The following is a 16,467-nucleotide window of genomic DNA, read 5'->3' on the forward strand; positions in this document are numbered from 1 at the left end:
TTATGGCCTGCAGCAGCAGGGACTGACTGCAAGGACCAGATCATTTTCGCAGTTGGAAAAATATCTGCGCCTTTGACCAAAGATTTGACCCCCGCCACATGCGTGAAGACTCACCAAAATTTCCACAAACCTAGTACCCGGTGAGAATGAATTATGGGTATAGTGAACGACACCCCTTCCAAGACGATGACATCACGGCAGTTGAAACCGCAAAAAAAAAAAAAAAAAAACGAATGTGAAGAAAATCGCTTATGGGGCCAAAAACTATTTCTAAATACAGAAACGAAACCAAACACGTGTCGGGGATATCCAAAGGAAGCTTTGATAATATTATGGGATAGCCACACAACCTACGGCCATTTTGTGTAAAAGTGTGAGTTTAGGAGATTATAACGTTTTTCCACAACATGGTAAAACAGCATTTTTTTGGTGTGATTTACCAAAAGTTTCACATACAAGCAGCCAGCTTTAGTCTACAACGATCACGACTTTCATTAACTTTTGACTTTGGAAACAAAAAAAAAACAAAAATCATCTTTAGCACCAGCTACAAATGGAAACTCGTCCTAGGGATTTTGCTCGATCATCTCTTAACTTTTTTGAGCATCATTGAGGAACTACTGTGGAAATAGTGTTGGAATTTGAAGTAGATTCTGAACTGTTTGCATGTGGCGAGATCACAACTGTTGCGATCTTCACTAACTCGTACATTCTTCATCTGAATGCTGTAAAAATCCTAAACACGATTTCCTGACTCAAGCTGAACAAAACAATATAACACATGATATGACTGTAGTAGGAAAATTGACGTGGAAGACTTTGTCCTTCAAGCAAGAATAGGACCTTGCCACATGCTCGAAAAGTCCCAAAACGTAAACACATCTTTTGCTAGGTGAACTTGAATATTGGGCATGGTGAGCAGACCCCTCCCTCTATGATGACATCATAGCTGACAAAAACCATAAAAAATTGTACAAAATCTCCAAGGGGGCTTCAGAAAGAAAATTCAGAATTCACAAACAAAACTGTGAGGGATGAAGCGGCCAAAAAGGACAACAGAAGTTTATCGAAAAATGAAAGTTTTAATTTTTCTCAAAAAATGTAAAAAGATGAACAAACTGGGCCCTTAAAAGAGGTCAACAGAACCATAATTAAGTCAGGCAACAAACTTAACTTTAACTTAAGTAACTGAACTGACAAAGTAACAGAAACAAACTGACCTAACCAAAGACTAGAGGTGTGACTGTGTGTGATTTTTGATCACCGCGGTGATGAAGCAGGAGGTGTCACGGTTCACAACCCCCCCACACACACACAAAATCCCCCGACGGCCGCGTCGCAGATGAACACCGGTACAAGTAATGATTACAAAACAGTTTTCTTTATTAACAAATAGCAGTAACAACTAACTAACTAATGGACTAACTACATAGGTGTTGTAGTTGTGTGTGTGTCAGCGCTGTGTGTGTAAGAGAAAGGAGCTTGAGCAGAGCAAGAGTGAGCGAGAGCAGCTCCCTCCTTCTTGCACACGTGGCGCGGTTTCAGCACATACACATCCTCATTCACATGTTTCAATGTGAACACATGCAGCTTATAGACTGGTGTGGCTTACAAAATGCTTTAGCCTTTAAAAATGTAACGGGTGCGGTTTATAATCAGGTGCGCTCTATAGTCTGGAAATGACGGTAGATTTGAGATGACAGTGTTTCTGGGTTTCGTTAAAGGAGCTGAACATCTCGTTAAAAGTGACTGGGACAGTGATGGTCTAGTTGTAAGTGATGAAGTGATGAAGTGTTGTGCAGCCATGCTGCATGTACGAGTACCAAGCTGTTGAATGTGCACCCAGTTTTCAGGTTTCAAAGAAAACGCCACAAGAAGACTCCCAATTAACAAACAGGTGAGAAGTATTTATTTCTTTGCATAACCACGTAGCACAGAAGCTACAGTCTGAGACAGCGTTTAATGAAACAGAAGATACCTTCAAGTGTTGATAGACTTGCTCAGAGATTTGTAAAACCTGTCAGTATAGTGAACTCTCAGAGCTCAGCCAACCCTGATTATGCTCTCAATGTCATGCACCTTGGAGCAGCTCATCACTGTGCATGCTGCAGCTGTGCAAACCTTTCATACATAATTTAGTTCAAAACAGAAAACCTGTACAGGAGATTAAAAACAGAATGTAAACAAGAGAGTTTCAGTTTCCCGTTCCTCGCTGGAAAAACATCCCCACAAGCCTGAGCTGAATGGATGTCTTCTGCTAGACCAAATGTCAGCGCTCCTCATGTCTTGTTTAAGTTGAAGCCCTCTGATTGGTCATTAGTCCTTTCTAAACTGATTAACTTTTTATTTTTTTAGATCTACTCCTTTCGAGGCAGCCGTAGTGCAAAGGTAGAACAATTGATCTCTGATTGGAAGGCTGAAGGTTTGGTTCCCACTCTGCCTGCCCCTGGGTCGAAGTGTCCTTTTGGAAGACACAGAACCCCATGCTGCTCCCGGTGGTCTAGTTAGTGCCTAGCAGGGCAGCCTGTCAATGTCAGTGGGTGAGCACAGGTGAAAGGGATTGGGATTGCAAATATTAAATATTATTCTCCGTTTATGCTTCTGTCTAAATTGGACTGGATTCCGAAGGGTTTTGGCATGGAAACATTGAAAGGCACAGGTCAGAACAAGCAACTTTCCTTTGCAAGGCAATCACAAAAGTACAGTAGTGTGCAAAAGTTGAACAAAAGGCGGGGCCTTGTTTTTTAACAGTTTTGTTCTGTAGCAGAAGTTCCTGAGGTCCTCTAGAGCTCTGTGGACCCTCAGAGTTTCTGCTGTGCTCAGGCCTGAAAATCCAAAGTTTAGTCAGAACTGTTTAGACAAACGATTCTGCAGAAAACAGAGAAGCTAACCAGCAGTCAGACTCAGTCTGTTAAAATCTCCAAGTCTCCATCGTGATGTGTCAGAGCATAGGAAAATAGCAAACATGACAGCTTCCTGTCTCAGGTTCTTTGTGTTGGAGTTAAGACCAAAGCATCACATTGTTGTTCTTGGGCTTTTTTTTCCAAAGACTAAACTTTTTTTTTGTCCGAGGGGATTAATAATTAGATGTTGAGCATGCCTCCTTTGCTGGTGGGGGGCCGCCACCCCCATGTCCCACTGCAGCCTGTCCCATTTGGGAATGTTCAGCTGGTGAGCAGCTGGGGGAATTTTGCTCATCTCTGATGAGCTGACAGCCCCTCCTGTGGTGTGTCCTCACTCCTTATGAGTAAACATGGTGACAGCATCTCTCAGTCCCGGTTTGCAGCCCGGTTTTCTCGGGTCCATTTGATCATGGTCTCTGGAGACCGATACAGGAAAATCAGTTTGGAGTACAGCTCCTCCTCCAGCTCGAGCTCCCCGGTCTCACGCACCTTCAGACACAGAAACAGGTTGTTGGTTCAAGACGCCTCATAACAGGCAGGACTATTGATGGGGTGTAGCTGCAGACGCACCAGAAAGATGTCGGTGCAGAGCTTCAGGATGCGGTCCACGCATGGAAGCTCCTCAAACATGATGGAGTGGGAAATTTCACTGAAGAAGCCGCGCACAAACTTTCCAATGACCAACACCACAGAGACATACAGACCCATGATGCTGCAAGACACCAGAGTGAAGAGGTTAGATTCAAGCAATGCCGGCCGAAGGAAGCCTCATCCCTGAGCACCCCCCCCCCCCCCCCCCACACACACACACACCCACAGACCAGCCGCTTCAGGAAGATCAAAGCTTCATGTGTTCGGGTTAGGAGAAAACATGTTTTTGTCCCTGAGGTGATTTTTTTAAAGAACTTCTGTTGACCTAAATGGCCTTGAAAATATAAAAGAGACATTCTTTTTTCAGACATTACTTCAGTTTCTGATCTAGCCCCCCTCCCCCGCACACACCTCCACACAGGTGAGCCATCAAGTGTTTCTTACCCGTATCCTGCCAGGAAGCCCAGGCTGGGTGGACTGACTTTGTCGTTGAATATGACCATGCGGAGGACTCCACAAGAGGGCGGCACACAGCCCTCAACGGCGATGTCCCACCACTCCCGGGTGCCACTGCTGTTGCTGGAGCGGTCACTCTTTAGGGACAGGGTGATGCCAAGATAACCGTCTTCCCCACCTACAGGAGCAGCAACCAGATGGGGATCAGACTTCAGGTCCAACTTTACATCTGGTCCTGGACTTCATATCACAGAACATGACTTTGGTTTATTTTCTGGTGGGCTCTTCTAACACCCCAGACATGATCTACATTCAACATACTTGACCTTTGTGTCAAACATCGGTAACTTGCAGCAGCAGGAAGGTCAGGAGAAAAGTTTAAACCAAACTGATCATTTCCACAGATTCGTAATCTTTTCCTGACACTCTGTTTGTCTTTAAATGTAGATCCTCAGCAGAGGATCTGGACTCCAACACCAGAGTGGAGTCAGCCAGTTGATCAGAAGGTGTGACATGTCACTCATTCAACATTATGGCTTTAGAGCTCAGAGACAGTATTGGTATGTAACACACAGCACCAGTTTCATTTGGTTTAAAACCACACCGGAAAGCGTTAGTAAACTTGTAATCTTTTAGACTTTACTTAAAGGACATCTACAGAACCCTTGGTCTTCTCCAAACCCGCCCGGGTTGCAAATGGGCATGGATCCAGACCGTGGGTGTTCTTTTTCTCCATGTGACTTTCTTAACTGACCAAAGGGAAACATTTCTTGATAGAAAAGTAGCATTGCAAACTGTAGGCATGATGTGACGTCTGACCTTTATAGAGCTGACTGACAGGTTTCGCCTCGGCTCCGTTGGGAGCCCGGATGTAGTTAGGGAAGAAGTTTGGAACAAGCCTGAGAATAAGGAAATAATATCTGTTAGAAACAGCCTGAAAAGATTTCTCCATGAACGTGCTTTCAAATCCAGACCTACACAGGCTCAGTGCGATTGCCTATAAGCAGCGATGCCAACTCTGCTCTGACCAGGTTTCCAGGTTCCAGGTCGATGGAGTATTTGTCAAAGGTGTGTTCGACCGTCCCACCTTTACCTAGGTCCCTGTAAACCAAGAAAACTCACTAACACAATTATAGAAAATCTGTACTTCACCATGAGGAAACAAGTACTAAACCAGTGACTTCTGCAGTGGTCTAATGCAGCGGTCCCCAACCCCGGGCCACACAGAAAGAATAAATAACTTCATTACTCTCTCTGTTCCTCCTTCGCCATAGCGTTGCTATAGTAATCATCCACCACATCTTAATGACCGGTCCGTGAAAACCTTGTCTGACGTCATTCCGGTCCGTTAAAAGGGTTAAAAAGGTTGGGGACCACTGGTCTAATGTATTTAATGTACCAGATCCAGTCTTTGTCAAAGTGAGCTCCACCAAGGAGCCAAAGAAATTACCCACGAGCTTCGTGTCCAAACATGAAGTCTATTTACTGGCCCTGTCCAGACACATAGGGCAGAGCTGGCTCATCCTAGCAGAAAGTCTACCGGTCGATATAAACTGAAAATGGGATGCGATGGTCATAACTCTCCAAGAGAAAAAACATCTAACCTCTGGAAATTCCAGGCGAGGCGCAGAGTCAGGTCGACTTGACTTCCAAGGAGTTCTTTTATGACTTCCTGTCTGCTGGGGGGGCTGATCCTCCAAACAGATCCTGAGCTTCCTTCAATCTGGGCTGTCACAATATCCTCATAACTATACAGGGTGATAAACTGCATAGCTGTCTAAATGAAGCACGCAGAAAAAAACAAAGATCAGAATCCATCCATCTATAGAATCCATCCATCCATCCATCCATCCATCCATCCATCCATCCATCACATTTTTAGATAAGAATTGTCAGCAGGACAGAGAACACACCCTGATCAGTGCAGGTATTAGATGACATCAGAAAAAGGATGAACAGATACATACTGCATTGTCTTTAAACATTTTAGTCAGCTCCTCATATTGAGAGTTGTTGAAGGGCTGGATGGACTGCTGCTGCACACTCATGGTGAACAAGGGCTGAAACAGAGAAAGGGCTTGGGTGAAGCTTAATGGGTGGGTTTGAATGTTTGAGTGGTCCCTGCTGCCTCTCTCTGATCTCAGCTCAGTTTAGGTCCTTTCATTGTCTAAGTCTGATGTAACACTCAAACATGCTCCATTCTCCAACAGCAAAAAGCAACTGTTAGTGTGTACCTGTAAGGTGCTTCAGATAAAGGCGTTTGCTTGTGGTCAGCAGTTAAAAGAAAGCAGAGTGCATGTCCATGAGTGGAAAACAAAGCGGGTTGAGAATCAGCCAGCATGCATCCTTCCGCTCTTTTAACCAGTATTTAACAAGAATCAGCTGAGAATTACCTCGTAACCTCCCAGTTTAACTGTGACCGTGACATCAATGGGGTGGTTGACCACACCCACCACTGATCTGACCAATGAAATGAAGAGAAGAGGAAACCAGATGATGCAGATCAAGAAGAAGACGATGAGTCCACCCATGCCATATTTCACAATCTTCTTCTTCTTCTGTCCTTTTGGTTGGGGATATTTCTGCAAAAACAAGTCAGAGATCATCTCTGTTGTCAGCCTCCTGACCTGAAGCCTGTGGGGGTTGGGGGAGGGAATTCTCCCCCTCTTTGTGCAACTCACCTTCTCTGTCTCTCGACTGCATTTGATAATGAAGATATTGGCATAAATGTCCTCCACACACATCCAGTTGGACAGAGACAGGGTGGTGTCGGTCCAGACCCAGTCCATGACGGCTCGCAGCTCCACCAGAAACGGCACCAATCGAAACCTGCACAGACATGTGCACATGTGTCAAAGGCTGACGGGTTTGTCAGAAGCTGTTTCTTTATTGGTTCTTTATTGGTGATACCCCTGAAAGAGGAACAGGTTGAGGTGGCCGAAGTTCTTTGTGAGGAAGTTGCCAAGAATTCGGGTTGGGTATCCGCAGCGGATTTGGTAAGCTGACAGGCCAAAGTAGATACACTTCACAAAGTACCACAGCTGGGCCACAAAGTTCTGGTTGAACTTCCTGAGCAGAAACACAGAAGGGTGAGGTTCAGAGGCGTTTTCCAGGACTATGCATGAACAGAACTAATGCAGTTCACCTTTCAGTGACAGAAGGCAGGATGAAGAACATCCACACGTGAATCCCAAGCACCAGGATCCCCTAAAAGAAGCAGGAAGATGATTGAGATGTAATGATTATGCTGTGATTTCATAGGAAACCCCTAGAAAAGACAGGAAACACTGACTGAGGTAGAAGCTAAAACTGCTACTGCGACAGTACCTGAAAGATGAGCTTCCCCAGTACGGCTTTGCGTAGGTACAAGGCTCTGTCTATGATCATGGTGCTGAAGTGGATCAGCAGCATCACCAGGAAGGCCTCAGGGACCTGGTCCTCTGACAGGGTGGAGGCAATGTCTGCGGCTGCACTGTGTTTCTATGGATACAAGCTCAGGTTTCAGCGCATGCATGTTTCCTCCCTGCAGCTGCTAGCAGAGCTTCAACAGGTCAAAGCTCAGCTTTCTCCCCCAGGACAAAAAGTGACAACACAACAAAAAGTGGTTAACTCCTTCACAGGCTTACCCCGAAGGCCCAAAAGCCGAAGATGATGATGACAAAGTCAACCATGTCGGTCAAGAACATCAGAGCATACACGTCGGTACTGGCTTGATGCTTATTGTGCATGAGGTTCTTGAAGAAGTTCTGAGCCGGCTCACTCACACTCCGAACCCTGCGAACAGAACCATCATCTTTGCATAAATATATATTTTATTTTTTTGGTGTTGTGATAGTTTTTTACAATGTCAATATCTATCTCAGCTTCTTTTAGGTTTAGACTGAATTTTTACCTCTTATGTTTATCAATTACTACTGTTTTGTTACAAGAAGGCTCATTTTTATATTTTATACATATTTATTTACCCCTTTACAATGTTATATACACACAGAATCTGAATCATTTTTATTGCCATTCCAATAGTAGGGTTCTTACACTCTTTTAGGAATGGTTTTCCATAACTTTTCTATAACCTTTCATACCAAAAATAAATACATTTCAGTCAGACTATTGCAGTCGGTGCTGCTAAATCAAACCAAGACACATCTTGATACATCCAAGTTTGTCTGACTTGCCGTTAAATTCCAGCCGCCGTATCAACGGTTACTGGTTTGGAGGACACTGAAGTAACGTATGGAAGCGTACTGCATTCAATTGTACCCACTGAGGGGTCCATTGACCCCCCCAACCAAGTGCCGTTTTGATGGCCCACCATTCTGACTGTTGATAATCTCCCATGGTTCCATGGTTTTATAGGCATTTGCACCATGAGGAGATCAACACCTGACCCCGGGCGTGGAAGGCGCACACATTTTAGGTAGGACCATTCCTTACAATCTTTAACAGATGGTGTGTTGTGTTTCCTTGCCGGTATTTCAGGTTGGTGTAATCGTTGGGAGGCTTTATGAAGTAGCTACTGGTCAAACTGCACACTTTCATGTCACTAAGAACAAATCCTCCCACCTTTTGTTCTTGTGTCATAGTTTAAAGAAGCATCTCTGTCTTTTTCCTTTGGCTTTCAGCTTTTGCAAAAGTCCTTCAGTGCAAAACATGGAAGCTCCTACACCTGGCTGTGGTTCCTGTCTCCGGCTCGACTCGCGCCTTTGACTGTCCCCACAACCACGGCTGGATGAAGCTCGTCTGCTGGACTTTATATATGTAGTTGTAGATTTAGATAAGTTAATTCTTCTCTAAGAGTTCTGGTAAATCGCCTGTCCGTCCTGGGGGAGGATCCCTCCTTCATGTGGGCACCCCTGAGGTTTCTTCGTTTTTTCCGGAATCCGTTTTTTTGGGAGTTTTTCCTTACCGCGAAGGGGGGTCTAAGGGCAGGGATGCCAGTATAGCTTAGTTAGTTTGTTAGTTCATTTTAGTATTTTTCTATTGAACTCTTTGTATTCACGATCCTTTTGAGTTCATGTTTTACTTCGAAGCCCATCGAGACGACTGTTGTTGTGATTTTGAGCTATACAAATAAAATTGAATTGAATTGAATTGAAGTGCTTTCTTGGTCAGGGAACGCATAGATCTTGACGACTTTGACAGTTTTTTTGTGTCATTTGACCTGGTATGATTGGAAGCAGACACTTTTAGCTACCGGCCCCTGTAGCTTCTGTCCATTTGCAAACTGCTGAGAGGATGTAACTTGTTTTTCTTGCATCTCGTTTGTTTTCAGTGTTGTCTTTTTCTGCAGACACCTTTTCCTTTGGTATGTGCAAGAAATAATGATGCATGTATGAGCATTTAGAACAGGGCAACCTCTTCTGGCAGTTCCTCGATAGATAACCAACTAGCCGCGGTTACATGGGCAGAATATCTTGATCGGATCAATGGTCGGGTTAAAATTCACCAGTGCACATGGGATCAGAAAACCTCTTTCCGATTAGAACAGACGTTCCCATGGCTCACACTTTCGGTTGGAATGAATCATTTGGGCATGCCCAGTAGTGTTGAAAAGGACTGAGCGACATTTATTTCTGCTTCCTCAAACTCGTTGCGTGAGCTGGCAGCTCTCCTGAGTCCTGCAGCCGCTAACCCAGAGCGGCGGGACGGCTGGCAGTCTGAATTCTCCCACACATAACAAAACAAACAAAAAAAAACGCACACCGAACAAGCATCCTCCTCCCCTCAGACATGAAGTTATTAATCCAGCTCTTCTGCTCACTCGGGTGCCAGTGGACCGAGTGAGCGTCGGGGGGCACGATGCGCTCCTGCCCCTCATCTCCCTCATGAGGGGTGTAAGAGAGGGGAGAGCCAGAGGGGCGAGAGCGAAGCGGCGCTTTTCACGGGGCGTCCGCAGAGCAGCTGGCCGGTCCCGTATGCGCTCCAAGGCTTTCTGTCAGCGAAACACCGTCTATGCGTGACATAAACCATAGCAGAAGTGACACACGATCGGAATGACCGTTTACATGAACAACGATCGGATAAACGATCGGTATAACCCACCTATCTCCATCGGAAAGAAATTCTGATCCGAATGAGTCTGACCGGGGCAGAGTATTCCGAACGGCGCGTTTACATGACGCAGTTTCTTTCTGATCAGGTGTTCTTTCCGATTACTTTTGCCCATGTAAACGCGGCTACTGTTAGACACCCAAAACAGAGGCCTAGAGATTTCAAAAATTCTACTTGTTCTTTCAAAGGCGGAGCCCTGATTGCTGTTGCAGGTTTTTAGAGCATGGTGTCTCTTGCAGTATAGGCGGTGACCCTGAAAGGCATTTGACGAACATTTCTTTTCTGGCTAAATCCTTTCCTCTTGAGTGGAAGATACAGCCACAGCAAAGGTGCCTTTTCTTTGCTCATTCTTGTGTCCCCATGTAGTTGACTCCAAAATGTCTCTAAAAAGTGGGTCCGTAGCAACTCTTGCTTCACGGTTGACAAAGTCCACGAGATCCAGGAACGTTGCTTCTTTCCTTTTTTTAACTTTGTGAGAGACGCTCCTCCACTTTTCTTCTAGCTTGTATGGAAGCTTAGTTAAAGTGTGTTTAATGTTGGTTGGATTGTTTATGTCCTCCATTCAGCAAACATCATTCATTGTGTTGCAACATCCTGTAAGGAAAACGGCAAAGGTGTTCAGAGACTCTCTGTCTTCTGGCCTTATTTGAGGAAATGCCATTGCCTTTGTAATGTAAGCTGTGTCAATTCTAAGCTAATTTCCATAATAAAGTTGAAGAAGTTTTCTTGCTTTACGATAAGCTGTGTCCGGAGTCATGTGTTCACAGCTTCGAACAAGACCGAGTGGCTCGCCTTTTGTGAACTGCTTTCAGAAGTATATGGCAGTCATCTGTTTTGGTGTTCAAAAGCTCTGAAGGACCTTTAGGTGAGAGGGTCTCCTGTAAAACCAGTACGTCTTTGCGAGGAATTTGGGACAGACTTTGCTGCCTAACCAACATTTCGGTGAAAGCCTGACATGCACAACCAACTAAGCTTCGTCTTGGGTTCTTTGCTGGGTTGCCGCTCTGGGTTTTCCTCTGGTCTCAGACGGATTAGCCGCAGAACTTTGAACATCTTTTAAACTCTCATAGACCTTTAATCTGGCAGATGCCACAGTGAGGTCAGTTTCAAGTTCCAGTTGCTCCTTTTTTGCTCTGAGGCGCATTTCTTCTTCCTCTTCTTTAGCTCTTAGGTGAATTTCTTCTGGGACGAGTGCTTCTTTCTTTCTCAAAGCTGCTGCTTTTGCCAGCAAAGCTTCTTGATCCGCTCTGATTTTTATCTACATGGAACTGACTCTTGAGGAGTGAGATGAACCTCTGCACACAGAAAGAGCCTTGGAAATGCTATCTTGTGGTCACACCATCCTCCTCCAGTACCCTGCCATACTTCATTCTGCACTTTCCCTTTTTCGAGCCACTCTTCAGTTTCTTTGATAAACGATTTTCCAAGCATCCTTTTATTTGAGTATTCAGCAACATACACAGTGTAAAAAACATTCCAATTCTTTTTCTTTCTTTTTTTTTTTTAGAAACCCCAGACAAACCCACCCTGTTGCACCATAAAAGATAATATTCAATAAAATAAACAAAAATGTTTTCACTTGGGAAGCCGTCTGGTCCTGGCGATTTCCCACTTTGTATAGAATTTATGGCCTTCAGAAAATCTTCTCTTTAAAAAGGTCTCTCCAAATTGTGAGATGAATTCCAGTAAAAAAAGACACCATTGTCCCAATTAGGAGCATATATGTTTGCCAGTATAGCAGGAGTATTATTCAATCTTCCCAATACTATTATTTTGAATGGTAAATGGCGTATACTTATATAGTGCTTTTCTACCTACAAGGCCCAAGGCGCTTTACAGTCACACATTCACACACTGGTGGCGGCTCCGCTGCCAAACACTGGCGCCACCCTCCCACCAGGGGCAAGGTGGGGTTCAGTGTCTTGCCCAAGGACACTTTGACTCATGGGCGTGCAAGGCGGGAATTGAACCTGTAATCTTACGATCGTGGGTCGACCGCCCTACTGCTGCACCACGGCCGCCCCATTTATCTCCCAGATGGGTCAGCTTCTACTTTTGTCATGTTAAAAAATTGACCTCTGGATTTAGAATGAAAGGTAGAATGACAAAAATGTCCCATCCTGGATGGCTCAGATGATGCATGTAGGACTGGGACATGTTCACTGGGACGCGATGAGCTTTCTCCAGTGTGGGTCTTTAGGCTAGACCCTTCACGCTATTGCCTAACTATAAAGCCACAAGGGGGGGCCAAATCTAGGTCCCCTGTACCGGTCCCCAGACCGGATAAAATACAGGCTTGAGTCAGGAAGGGCATCTGGCCTAAAAATCTCTACCTAACCCCCTGCAGACCAGTGGCGGGAAAAGGTGAACAGTTCACCAGGGAGACAAATCTGCCACCCGTCCAGGGACTACAGATGAAAAATGGCCTTCTGGGTAACTCTGGCACATTTGCAGAGACACTTTTTAATGTGCAATTTCCCAGATAAATAAATGTCTCACCCAGACACCAGGACTTGCTTCATCTTCTGTCCCACTGCCTGCATTCTCAGCTGGGCTGCCTCCCTCTTTTTGCCTTTGGCCTTTTTCTTTGTTGGTTCTGGTGGAGATTCTGTGGTCTGGGCTTCTGCTGCAGGAGACAAGAACCAGAGGGGTCAGCCAGAACAAGGACAGCCCCCCCAGACTGATAATAGAGCTGCAGGAATGCTGCCCCGTATTTAGATTACCGACAAGGACAAGGAAGGGCAATGCTGATTCATGATTCAGGTAAATATTAGTGAACTGAACATTAGCTGACGGCTGCACGCCCTCATTAACCTGCATGCAGATGTGAATGCAGCTGTTGCAGTGAGGAGTCAAACCATCAGCAAGGATAATGCACCCACCTGTGAACCCCCCCTCCCTGCTCTGTCTGTTCCTTCGTAACCGGATGCTCCTTTTCTTTTTAACGTCCCTCTTCGACGCCTCCACACCTCCTACTTTTTCCACAGGAGCCCTGGACCCGGCTGGTGCCGCAGGGCCGTCCTGGGAGCCTACGGCAGCTTCAGCAGCAGAGCTGCTCCCTGCTGCCAAAAGGCTCATTTGCTCCTACACAAAGGAAGAAGAACCTCAGAAAGAGCAGAACCCAAATGAGCCCCACCGCCTCTGCTAGCAGCTGACCTCAGGGACGGGCACATCTGTCGGGCTGGACACGGAGCTCCGCGCCTCCTCCCCACTCCTTCCATCCGCCACTGCTGAGTTTCCTTCTTTGGATGGGAGGCTTGGCTTCTCTGGGGGCCCATCTGGGTCCCACAGCCCATACCGCTGCACACAGACATACATTAACACACGCTCACAAGTACACACAGGCATCCATGAACACACAAACGCACACAAGTATACACACACGGTCAAATGCAAAAAACGTGCATGTGCACACACATACAAATGCACGCACACATAATAACATGTATGCTCACACACACATGCAAAGACTCATTCATGAGCATACACACTTACGTATCCACTCATTCTCGCACAGAAGCACGCACAGCTTAATTAAAAATCTGAAACATGAGGCCAACGTGGAGCTGAGATCAAACACTGCCCCCCCAGCAGCACCACCAACACGTGTGGGCATGCTCGCGTACTTTTACAGTACTAGCCTGCAGTCTGGGGTCTGCAGCTACACAAAGGATGTTTTTTTATCTGCCAATCCTGGGGATCTGGGATTTCCAGATAATGGCTGTCTCTGACTCCGAACTAGAGTTCCCTCTGAGCCACAGCTCCTATTCTGTGCAGCTGGAGACCGTAAACATGCTCCTCAGAACTCACAATGTTCATCCAGGTTAGTTAGGAGGTTAGCAAACGCCGGAATGACTTCAGATTGAGAGTACAGACCATGAGCAGCGCTCTGTGGAAGAAGAGCGCCAGCAGCTGCAGCAGGTCGTATCTGAGGTAGTTGTCGGTTTTCTCCAGGCCCAGGATGCGTGGCGGGAAGAAGGGCCTGTCCTTGTTCACCGTCATCTCATGAGCCGAGTTCCACGAGAAGAACCCAAACTGGAAAATGTACTTGAGAACCACCATCACCTGCAGAGGAGCAGCACAGCACTGGGTCAAACTTTCAGTCTGCAGCTGACAAACACAAGCGTTGACCCATCCAACATTCACACATGGAGCAAACCGAACAGAGAACCTTCCCAGGACCAAAATGTTCCTGTTCGTTGGGTTTTGCTGTTACTGAAGCATTTGTTTGTCTTAGAACAGATGTTCCAGTATTTCAGTGTATGTCTGTGCCCCCCCCGTCGCAGCAGACCCGTTATTGTAATCTGTTTGTCACCTATATCAGGTATTATGAACATTAAAATCCTCTGGACTGAACTGCATTGTTAGCTGAATTCTCCCTCTGAATCAGCACTTTATTATCAAATGATATGTTTTGAATTGATTGGGAGGAAAACTGCCTCAGAACCACGGTGGGTGCCTGTAGGTTGTTGTACCTCTGTATAGACGATCGCAGTCATCCAGAACCTCTTGGATGGCCTTGGAAGAGCCAGCATGGCCCAGAGGAAGACCAGGATGGGCAGCACCACAGAAATGACGGAAGCGCTGACCACGTTGTTGAGCACAATGATTAGGTAGCAGAGCAGCTCTGAGTGGGCGGACAGCAGGGAGTACAGAGCCAGCAGCAGCTTCAGCAGGCGGTTCTGACTCTCAAAGAACTCTCTGCTCTGCTCCAGCTCCTCCACGCAAAACTGTCCACTGGAAACAAATGAAGCCCCAACCATTATTACCTGATTACTAAAGAGAGCATTCCTGCAGCACGCTCAAGACGCTGACTGATGAGACAGCTGCTGTCTGGGAAGAATCAACAGCTGCTGCAGGATCAGCTGCAGGATCAGCTGCAGGATCGGCTGCAGGATCAGCTGCAGGATCGGCTGCAGGATCGGCTGCAGAATCAGCTGCAGGATCGGCTGCAGGATCAGCTGCAGGATTAGCTGCAGGATCAGCTGCAGGATCAGCTGCAGGAACAGCTGCAGGATCAGCTGCAGGATCAGCTGCAGGATCGGCTGCAGGATTAGCTGCAGGATCAGCTGCAGGAACAGCTGCAGGAACAGCTGCAGGATCAGCTGCAGGATCGGCTGCAGGATCAGCTGCAGGATCGGCTGCAGGATCGGCTGCAGGATCAGCTGCAGGATCGGCTGCAGGATCAGCTGCAGGATCGGCTGCAGGAACAGCTGCAGGATCGGCTGCAGGAACAGCTGCAGGATCGGCTGCAGGATCAGCTGGAGGATCAGCTGCAGGATCAGCTGCAGGATCGGCTGCAGGATCAGCTGCAGGATCGGCTGCAGGATCAGCTGCAGGATCGGCTGCAGGATCAGCTGCAGGATCAGCTGCAGGATCAGCTGCAGGATCGGCTGCAGGATCGGCTGCAGGATCAGCTGCAGGATCGGCTGCAGGAACAGCTCAGGTCTGGCTCACCTCTCCGACAGGAGCTCACTGGCTGTCCTGGACCGTCTGTGTGCTGTGAACATATTAGGTTGCAGTCCAGAGCTCCCACTGGGCCGAGTTTCTTCATTCAGGAGGTGGGAGCTGCTGCCAAAGCTGGAGCTCGACATTTTCATGATGTCGCTGCAAACACCAGAGGAGGATGAGGACAGCAGTGAGTCTCTGCTGCATTGTGGGATCAGAAGTTAACTTCATTTCTTGTTTTTGACATTTAACATAACAGTATAACAGTCGCCCTGCCCCGCCCCCCCCCAATGACCTGTTGCTGGTTGGAATTCCAGTGTCCTCCCCCACATGGGCCTCTGGTGGGGGGCTCTGGTTGGGCTCTGGCTGCTCTCCAGCTGCAGGACACTGAACCACAACAGAGAAACATGAGTTCGGCCTGCAGCTGCAGGAACGGAGCTGAACTTGACGTGTCATGGGGCTTCACACTGCTCTGACCTGCTGGATCTTGTGCGTGATCAGGTAGCGCTCATTGCAAAGAACAGTGGAGGTCTCACGGTACTGCTTAGTCAGCAGATTCAGCCAGTCAGTCAGTCCATCCACTAAAGCCAAAATGATAGCCCAGAGCAGCCGCAGGACGTCCAGGATCTTCTGCAGCATCTCCCCATGAACTGCAGCAGAGAGGAGATCAGAACAGGCAGCAGATGCACAAACATCCCAAAGCAAAAAGAAAATCCCAGAGAAGAACACTTCAATGATGGGAGTTTAGGTATAGTTTAAAATCCTTTTATTTCTTTACAGCTCAAAATTCTTGTGTCTGTCCCTCAATCACCTGTATGTGGTTGGTCTAGGCTCTCATTTCTTCTGTTTTCTCATTCTTCTGTGCTTTTCCTCTCACCTGTCTCTCACCTCTCACCTACGTCTCTTGTCTCACCGTAGCCACCCAATCTTTCACTTGTCTGTCTTAATTTTCTTCCTCCTCTGTTCCCCCCTCCCTCTTGCTTTCACACTGGTGATAAACAGCTAACAGAGCCCAGAA

General features: G+C 46.7%; 1 protein-coding gene across 1 annotated transcript in view; it reads right to left on the reverse strand.

Moving 5' to 3' along the window:
- Positions 1-1,886: 1,886 nt before the first annotated feature.
- Positions 1,887-16,467, reverse strand: part of piezo1 (piezo type mechanosensitive ion channel component 1) — a 52,957-nt gene continuing 38,376 nt past the window's right edge. Inside the window, exons 34-54 of the mRNA XM_023963351.1 lie at positions 15,927-16,099; positions 15,745-15,836; positions 15,459-15,608; positions 14,477-14,738; positions 13,878-14,066; positions 13,158-13,301; positions 12,884-13,085; positions 12,501-12,627; positions 7,577-7,724; positions 7,278-7,430; positions 7,096-7,157; positions 6,861-7,019; positions 6,632-6,779; positions 6,344-6,532; positions 5,918-6,010; positions 5,555-5,727; positions 4,929-5,051; positions 4,770-4,849; positions 3,939-4,128; positions 3,474-3,615; positions 1,887-3,392 (exon numbers count right to left, since the gene is read on the reverse strand). Coding sequence (XP_023819119.1) covers positions 3,270-3,392; positions 3,474-3,615; positions 3,939-4,128; positions 4,770-4,849; positions 4,929-5,051; positions 5,555-5,727; positions 5,918-6,010; positions 6,344-6,532; positions 6,632-6,779; positions 6,861-7,019; positions 7,096-7,157; positions 7,278-7,430; positions 7,577-7,724; positions 12,501-12,627; positions 12,884-13,085; positions 13,158-13,301; positions 13,878-14,066; positions 14,477-14,738; positions 15,459-15,608; positions 15,745-15,836; positions 15,927-16,099 — 3,122 coding nt within the window. The 3' untranslated portion in view covers positions 1,887-3,269. The remainder of the gene's footprint in view (positions 3,393-3,473; positions 3,616-3,938; positions 4,129-4,769; positions 4,850-4,928; positions 5,052-5,554; positions 5,728-5,917; positions 6,011-6,343; positions 6,533-6,631; positions 6,780-6,860; positions 7,020-7,095; positions 7,158-7,277; positions 7,431-7,576; positions 7,725-12,500; positions 12,628-12,883; positions 13,086-13,157; positions 13,302-13,877; positions 14,067-14,476; positions 14,739-15,458; positions 15,609-15,744; positions 15,837-15,926; positions 16,100-16,467) is intronic.

The sequence above is a fragment of the Oryzias latipes genome, chromosome 15 (assembly GCF_002234675.1).
Source record: "Oryzias latipes chromosome 15, ASM223467v1".
Classification (NCBI taxonomy): Eukaryota; Metazoa; Chordata; class Actinopteri; order Beloniformes; family Adrianichthyidae; genus Oryzias; species Oryzias latipes.